This window comes from Acanthisitta chloris, unplaced genomic scaffold (genome assembly GCF_000695815.1).
Source record: "Acanthisitta chloris isolate BGI_N310 unplaced genomic scaffold, ASM69581v1 scaffold12364, whole genome shotgun sequence".
Classification (NCBI taxonomy): domain Eukaryota; kingdom Metazoa; phylum Chordata; class Aves; order Passeriformes; family Acanthisittidae; genus Acanthisitta; species Acanthisitta chloris.
Window position 1 is genome coordinate 22,010 of NW_008671030.1, and position 8,698 is coordinate 30,707.

At 45.7% G+C, this 8,698-nt stretch overlaps 1 protein-coding gene across 1 annotated transcript in view; it reads left to right on the forward strand.

The window, feature by feature from the left end:
- The window catches only part of KNTC1 (kinetochore associated 1), a 32,001-nt gene that overhangs the window by 21,564 nt on the left and 1,739 nt on the right, over window positions 1-8,698 (forward strand). The window contains 18 exon segments of the mRNA XM_009073934.1: window positions 250-359; window positions 580-790; window positions 1,410-1,499; window positions 1,706-1,877; window positions 2,240-2,298; window positions 2,429-2,645; window positions 3,162-3,235; window positions 3,524-3,734; window positions 3,826-3,935; window positions 4,287-4,336; window positions 4,668-4,746; window positions 5,409-5,527; window positions 5,865-6,000; window positions 6,311-6,406; window positions 7,160-7,216; window positions 7,526-7,580; window positions 7,666-7,729; window positions 7,866-7,995. Coding sequence (XP_009072182.1) covers window positions 250-359; window positions 580-790; window positions 1,410-1,499; window positions 1,706-1,877; window positions 2,240-2,298; window positions 2,429-2,645; window positions 3,162-3,235; window positions 3,524-3,734; window positions 3,826-3,935; window positions 4,287-4,336; window positions 4,668-4,746; window positions 5,409-5,527; window positions 5,865-6,000; window positions 6,311-6,406; window positions 7,160-7,216; window positions 7,526-7,580; window positions 7,666-7,729; window positions 7,866-7,995 — 2,040 coding nt within the window.

An 8,698-nucleotide genomic window follows, 5' to 3' on the forward strand; every position in this document is an offset into this window, starting at 1 on the left:
GGAAAGTTTTGGGTTTCATTTTCCTTCTGCTTAAATAAACCTCAGGAACTGAAATGCAATAACTGAGGGGCTAAAAAATTACTTTTAAGTGCTGAAATATTTGGCCCAGGGCATAGTCAGCAAATGCTTCTTCCTGCTCTAGAAGGGTCTGGACTGAAACTAAACACAAAGTAAAAGCTTTACTGTGTAAGGAATTGGTCCTGATGTTGTCTAACAGACTTTTTGAGCAGGTGAATTGTCTGTCTGCAGATTTCTTTCGAGCCAGTGTTCAGACAGCCCCCAGTGAGGAAGAGGGAGCTCATCAGGATGCTGGTGCAGAACCCCGAGGTGGAGACAGGGCTCATCCTCAGTTACTGCAGGTAATGGGTCTACTAAAGCTCTGTAGCTGTTGCTCTAACAGTAACCTCAGCCACTATGACATTTTTATGTAAGAGATCCCGAGTCATGCAAATACCAATTGCTCTTTGTGTCGAGGTGTGAACCAGAATACAAAACTGCTCTTGGCTCATTGATCCCTACAGAAATAAACACCTTGATGACACCAAAGGCCAGAGGAAATAACCTTCTGTTCTCTTCTAGCACTTTCCTGCTGGACAGTGATGCTGCACTGCAGCTCTGCATTGAAACACTTCTGCTCCAGAATGCTAACACAAATCTTGTCAAAGATGACCCTGCAGAGCCCAGTGAGAAACAGCCTCACTGCACATTACTGGCCAGAGCACTGGAACTGATTCCTCTGCTGAAAAGCACCAAAGAGCTGGTCACAAACCTCACTGGGATATTGTACAAGGTAAAAAATAGAGACTGGACCAAAAAATCGACACCAAACCAAGCCAAGAGAATCCCTGGAATGTGCTTCTAGTCCCAAGTGTTGCATCTCATTTGAATAATAGATCAATCATTCCACAGAAATAGGAAGAGGTTATTTTTCCCCTCAAATATTCCTAAAGAGTGTAAATATTAAGCTTCAGTTTTTTGCTTCTCTAGGAGAAAGCACAGAGCAACACATCCAAATTTCTTTAAAGACAGATGAAGTCTTTCTTCCCCATTTCCCTTAAAGAAACCACCAGAAAAGAATTAAATGAAGAAGTAATTTCCAAGTACCACAGTACTCTGGAAAAATTCCATGTTAACAAGAGGTGGGGGGTAAAAATAGGATGTTTGGAGTTTTTTTGTTTGGTTGGAGTTTGGTTTTGGGGGTTTTTCGTGGGCTTGTTTTTTTATTTTTCATCACTTTTTGTTTGGTCTTTCTACAATATCCTGACAAATCTTTTAGGATTTAGGACTATGAAGTGGAAGTTATTTGTTTCAGATTGTTATATAACATAACAGTGGGAAAAATTCACTCATTCTGTGTTGTTAGGAGACTAATCATGTGAGAGTTCACAACGTGTCTTTGCTTTGAACAGTTGGATCCTTATGACTATGAGACTATTGAAATTGTCCTGAGAGTGATGCAAAGTGCTGATGAGAAGAACACCAGCATCCAGCTGGGCCAGGTATGTGCAGACAGCCCAGGCAGCTGCCACTCTGCCCCTGCCATGGGGCAGGACTGGAGCCCTGGGCACCTCACAGCAGTGCAGGTCAGGGGCAGAGTCTACACACATACCAAGGAGTTGCTGCCAGGACTTAGAGAAACAGAGCAGCACTGAGGCTTTTTTGCTTTTTCCTTGCTTATTGTGAATCTCCTTTGCTTTCCCCCCAGGCTCTGAGCCTCCTCAAGCATCTGGAATCTTACAAGAGAGTTTCTCCCCCTGTGGACCTGGAGCACCAGTACCTGTTAGACCATGTGCTTCCCTTACCTCCTGCTGCTCACACCAGACTGCCCTTTCACCTCATATTCTTCAGAACTGCACAGTGTTTCTGGGGCATTATATGTATGTTCAGTGTTTTCATGGATGTGTATCCCTAGCATTCCCTCTCTCTGCTCTCTGTGAACCTGAAGTGCTACAGAATATATTCACTGTAACCCTTCATGAATGCAGTTTCCCTCCCAAGCACTTCAGCTCCCAAACTGCTACTCAGTGGAGCTGAGGTGATATATACAATGCAGAATTTGTCCTCAGGACCTCTCAGAGACCAAAGTAGTCCACATATGCCACTTCCCAGACCGATGTGGGCTACTAAGATCATATTTTTCCACTCCCAACAGAGGTTTGCACTGAGAGTGCTTCAGTTCACAGAGAAAGCTGCAGGTGGACTGTGGCACTATCACAGGCAACTCTCTCTTTCCTTCCAGCTGCAGAGCTGAGTGAGGAATCCTTCCCAACACTCCTGTTGATTTCCAAACTAATGAAGGTAAAGTAAGATCCTGAAAGAATTTAGCTTCAAATTGTTCTCCTCCCTCCCCCAAAAACGAGCTTTCCTCTTTCCTTGGCCTCACTGTAGGAGTTCTGACAACCCTCAGTGTACTTTCATGCTTTGCCAGATTTCCCTGGACACCTTTTACATGTCTGCAGCTCGACTTGTCTTTGAAAAGAAACTGAAGCCCAAAATATTTGAGATGAGGAACACAGGCTACACCTCGGTGGTTAACAAGGAAACAACCAAAACTGTGCAGACAATTCAGTCCTACCTGCTGTCCATAGTCAACCCCGAGTGGGCTGTGGCTATGGCTCACAAGATTGCACAAGAATTTCCAACAGGTAAGGGGCAGATGGAATGGGGGAAGCAGTGGGAGGAAGAGAGAGCAGAGAAGAGAGGAGTTAGTCTGACCAGACACTTTCTCAGTCATATCAAGTCAAACCCAGGAAAGTTCGAGAATGAAATGCATTTGTCTCCTACATCCAATTTTGCACAATAGGTTAGAAAAAAAACACCATTACATCCTCTTTTCTCTTTTTTTTCATCCAATCACACACTGGCTTGAGCTGGAAGGGCCTGAAAGCTCACCCCATCCAAGCCCTGCCCAGCCTGGCCACATTGTCTTGCTTGAAGTTTCTGCACGTTCATACCATCTGCAGACAACTCTCCCCCAAAAGCCAATATTTCAGCCCAACCTAAGGCAGCTTCTCTCTCTTCTGTCTTCAGGCACTAGAGTTTCCCTAATATTTTCCATAGCTTCTTATAAGCCTTTTGAGATGAAATGGATATAGTGTGTATTGCAGAAAGGATTGATGACAACTTGATTTATTTACTCCTTTTCCTTCCTTTTTATCAAGGTTCTGACCACATTCAGGCATTGAAGTTCTGTCTGTATCTCGCTGAGAAGTGGCTGAAGAACACAGCAGCTATGGTGAGGGGAAGCTGCTTGCAGAACTGTGGTGCAGTCAGGGACTCAGGGCAGTGATTTGGATAGTGGTGTGTGAATGGTCCCATAGCCAACCCTGACTTGGGAAGTACTTTTTGAGTACTTTCACCTCAAAATGCCTTAATTTCAGAGTGGTACAGATTTTATTAGGCTTTTTCACAACGTACCTTTGCAGGTTTTTCCAAGGTACTTTTCCTAGCTAGTTGAGATGCTAGTTCTTGTGCTTTGGAGCAGAAGCAGCTGTTCTATGTAAACCTGTGGTGTTCTCTAAAGGATGAGTCCCGTGGAAAGGCAAAAATCCTCCAGAAGAAGTTGTATTTGCAGTACAAACGAGCAGCAACAGAAAACGTGCTGATAACACACCACCTGAACACTGGGGAGCATTTGAAGTCTCTTGGGAAACCAGCAAACCTGATCACTTTGCTGTATGAACACCCCAGCATAGACCGAAGGATCCAGAATCCAACTGGCAGAGATTATCCAGGTGAGGATCCTCAGTCTGGTTTCAAAGGAGCAAAGAGAAGCTGTTTAAAACCTGCTAAATTGGTAAATACTGTCCTCATCTCCTCCTGTAGATATCCACGTGGCAGCCAAAGAGATAGCTGAAATCAACAACGTGGATATGAGCAAAATTAGGGACAAGCTGCTGGCAAAGTGGCTGTGTCCAAGCTCAGTGCCCTCAGAGGTGAGTCGTGCCAGACACATAAAACATGCCTAGTTTTTCACTTGTTCAGACCACTCAGGTTACCTGGCAAAATTTGCCTCACCAGTGTAGTGAAGATGCCTCTGAATCCAAACTGCAATGATTTCAATCCCTTTCTGATGTCACACACTACTGTCTCTGGTGAGAAGGAGCTGAAGTGCTTTCCCTTCTCTCTGATGGAGGTTAAACTCTTACCTTGGTGCTTCCAAAAGGTGTAGCCACCCTGAGGGAGCAGAGCAGCTCTAGGTGTCTCAGCCCCACCAAACACTGCTCGGGGCCTGGGGCTGCTTACCCCAGCCCTGCTCACAGCTGGAATTTCATGTCTCTTTAAAGCCAACTCCAGAAACCCCTGGGGATGTGCAGGAAGACGAGCAGCTCCGAAGGTATGTGTTGTCTTGCATACACCGTGGGGAGTTATTTTTAGCTTGCCAGTTAAAGTGGCTTTGCCAAGAAACCTCCCAGTGTGTGATTCAGAGCTCTGCTGTGTCCTCATTTCTACCTGCTGCTGATGTCAGTCGTGGGTGATCAAATGCCTCTCTATGCCACTGCAACAACTACTGATGCAAGTGCTTAAGAGGAGCTCTTTGGAGACTCTCTCCTTGTTTTCCATGTCCTCCATCCCTGTTTGCCAGCTCATGTTTGCACCAACACACGTTGATGTGCTGTGTGTCAGGAGCTGCTCTGTACTGGCATTCAAGGCAAACCCTTTTGCAGAGTTGTGTACCTTCTCCAGTCATGCCCAATGGACTACAGTTCAAGAATGCTCTTTGCAATTACAACCTCTGCCACATCTGTAAGTTGATACTTTCCTATTTTAGCTTGATAGTTGTGGATTTCTTACCTCCCATTAAAGTACTGTCTGCTCTAACCACACGGGCCAAGGCCTAACCTGCATGACCTGAGGCCTCTGTCCCTGCCATTTGGGTGGTTTGTGGGTGGGTGAGCTCTTTCTCCTCCCTCCCCCAGCCTCTGTAGAGGTGTGAGTTGTTTCTCCTCCCTCCCCCAACCTTTGGGGTAACACTCTGGGTTTCACTGAATGTTGCCTCAAGAGCAGCCCTTGAACTCTGGGGTGTCTAAACCTGTTGATATGATCTGAAAACAACTCCATTAAGCATCTTCTGGCCTGTGCTTTAAGCTGTAAAACATTGGGTGGGATTAGCTCCCTTTGGAATTAGAGCAGAGTGTGAAATTATTTCAGCAGAACCTTAACCTCCAGGTCTGTCACTCTTATTTTTCTCGCCTGCATTAATGCTTTTAAATCTGGAAAACCACCTTTGAGAGGGTGACAAATATTCCATCTGGGTAGTATAAAAGCTGAGTGTGACCCAGGATATGGAGCACACATCTCCACTGAATGGATCCAGAATCTTGGAGAGGTCAGACTAGGTGTAGATAATCCTCTGCCAGGTTGTTCAGCCAATTTTTGTGACCCCTCACTGTGCTGTTTCCCCTCAGCCCATCGGTGTTGCTCAGGTGACCTTTGCTCACAGGTGCAGAGCACTGAAGTGTTTGCTCTGCTTGGCAGATACCAACACTGTGGAATCTCTCTTCAAGAAACCGATCGAGAAAGTCAAGTAAGATGGATTTTCCTTAAGGTCTTCCTTAATAATGACATTTTGTTGGTCTTTAGAAACCACTGGAGAAAATATCTGTGCATGAATCAAGCTTAGTTATGAGTTGAGTAACTGGTTTATCTTTGGATGATCCAAGTCATTCCAGCGAAAGAGGTTTCCCTAAGTAATTACCAGAAGGAATTTTACTTCGTTAGGATCCTAAGTATAAATCCAAGCTACGTGTTTTTCATTAAAGCAACACAAAACCACTTTCCAGTACTATCCTGAGCTTGAGAATGTGAATGAAACCATAATAATCACTGCAAATCTCATTAACTCCTGGTCCTGTTTTTTACAGGTATTTTCTCAAGTGCTGCATTTACCTGGCAGAGTTTGAAATCCTGAACATCCCATACACCTATGAATCATTTCACACGAGCCCCAAGGAAGGAATGATCAAAGGGCTGTGGAGGAATCACAGCCATGAGCCCACGGTAAGGTTTGGAAATCCTCTGCTTTGTTGGCTCAAGGTTCAGTTCACACCTTGCTGCACAGCAAGTGCTCCCTGAGCAGGTGTTGTATCCTCTGAAGGTGGCAGATAAAACAAGCTTTGCCCTTCCCACCCTGACAACAAAGTGGTATCACATACAGGTGTTTTGGGGGTTGTTTAACTCTCACATGTGTGAAATCATTTAGAAAGTGGCTGTTTGTGGGTTTCAGGACCTCAGGGTCCTAGTAATGCTCTGAAAATCTAGAATCAGCCCGAGCAGTAGAGGTTGTGTTACAGTCCTTGCTCCCTTTCAGGCTGTCAGGCTGGTGACAGAGCTCAGCCTGGAGTACAGAGTCTATGACTCCCAGCTGTGGAATGGGCTGCTGCAGAAACTCCTTGGCTTCAACAAGGTAAGGAATTCACACCCACAAAGTCCTGCAGGGAGGGGAGAAAAGGCTGTTTTGGCCACAGAGTTCTGAGGGGAGGGATAGACACAAACTGGTAACTCCCTGTCACCAGCTGCTGCTGATGTACAGGTCACTTCAGGCTGAGACCTTGAGGAACGTGTGTTTTAGCAGCACTGCTTGGGAATCTTGGTCTGAACCTGTCCCAGTTGGACCTTTTGAAAGCCTTTCAGTAAATCCTGTGGTAACAAACTGGATGTTTTCCTTATATTATTCTCCTCTCTACCATAGGGTGCACATGTTTTGTGTGCAAACACACACACAGAGGCACCAGCTGTAAATACACATGGGCCCAAATGTGCCCCTGAAATGTGTGGTGATCACCATCCTGACTGTTGTCCTGCAGAACCTCAGTCCCCTGTGGCTGTCAAGTGTTGTGGAATGTTGCTGCAGCCTAGGGAGGTGACAGATGCACCTGAAATGTGGCTGAGTGTTTCAGCCATGAAAGTCTAGAACATATTTCCATGTGTCAGAGGAACAGAGAAGAACCTTGAGGAACTGAGTGTGCAAAAGGACAAGCACAGAGCACACAGTGCAGTGCTGCATTGTGAGATTCATGCATCAATCACAAATGATTCCAAGTAATTGCAATGCAGTTACAGACATATCTAATTAATCTATGTGTATCTGTCTGATCTGTAAGATTATTGTCAGATCTTCCCAAACACTGAAATATTTTAAAATTAATTTTTGTTGCAGATTCAGTATCTCAGGAGAGTTTTGGTAGCAATTACTGGGATTCATTCTCTGTGGGAGGTAAGCAAATATCCTCTGACTTATCTTTTGCTTCACCTAACAGGAACTGAGTGTGTGAGAGGCATGAAAAGATCCTTTCAATTACTGTTTTTGACAGTGCAACGTGTCAGGAAACATTGGACAGAATAATTTTGCCATCAGCCAAAATGTGGCCAAGTCTTGGCCTGTGTGAGGCAGGGAAAGGGATGTCAGGGAGCAGTAAAAGAGGAGAATATTGAGAGGTTTCCCCTGCAGTGGGTCAGTGGTGTGGGTACAGTGCACTTAGTCAGGACTGTATGTGCTGTGACCCTAAAGCTTTGCTGCCAACAGATCCCCAACTTCAGTCGAGCCTGGAGAAGTGTCATTCTGTCACCACTGCTCACAGGTAGGTGCCCTGGGGGGTCAGGGGTTGTCATGCTCAGAGTAACTTGGTGATGCATTTGCTTCATCGTGTTTTCCTCCTTTCTTAGCTTCATGTCCCCCAAGTCCCACACAGCTGGAGGAGTGCTGCGAGGGCTTCGTGGCTCTGCTCAAGTAAGTGGAAGCTTGGCCACTGTGAGGGAACAGTGTTGTTCTGGCTTCAGAATCTCAGAGCAGTTTTGCTGAGAGTCCTAAGCCATGCAGTTGTACAGCTCATAGCTGTGACCTTCCCTGCCCATCTCCCCCTGAGGTGTCCTGTTCTGGGTGACCTGGATGTCATCGGGATAGCTAAGCAATATGCACAGTTGGACCTTCCAGCTTTTGCCCTGGGCTGCCTGATGCTGATTCCTCAGGCTGAGAAGAGAGAGCAGCAAATTCAGGTAGGCACTAAGTTTTGTGTTCTCTCTGTGCCAGGAAATGCCATTAAGCATGTTGTGTTCAGTACAGATTGTAAACCAATCCTTAGAATTCCAGTTTGCAGCTGCTCAGCATTTCCCACCATGGAGCTGCTGCTTTAAATTCTGCTGAAAGGGATGTGTGAGCACTTCATGTGACTTTGCCATTTGGGGCTGTTTTGTGGGATCCCACCCATAAAACACAGGGAAAAACCAACAAAACCCACACCACAGCAGATTGTAAGCAAAGTACTGAATCCTCCTTTGGGAGAATGTTGAGTTGAAAGCTTCTGAGTTCTTGGAGAGAACTGGATATGCTCCACAATTCTGAGGTAAACCTTTTGCCTTAAGGCCATGTGCTCTGTCCTAGGATCTTGCAGTTTCCCTTCTCATTCATTCCCATTCCTTTCTGCTCTGCACTGTTTTCCCAGATGGAGCACAATGGGCTGTTCCCATATTTGCCATGAGCAAACAGGCACCAGCAAAGCCATCTTAGACTTCAGGTCATTGCACTAACACTGTGGTTTGGGAAAACATGAATGTAAGGCACAATCTGGTGCCAAGGAGTCAAAAACTTCAACAGCCACAGCGAAAGACCTTTTTGAGAGCTCAAAGCATCACTTGAGTCCAGCCACACAGGGTCTGGGGTGGTGGCTCCATGTGTGTACCTAGAATTCCAACACGCTCT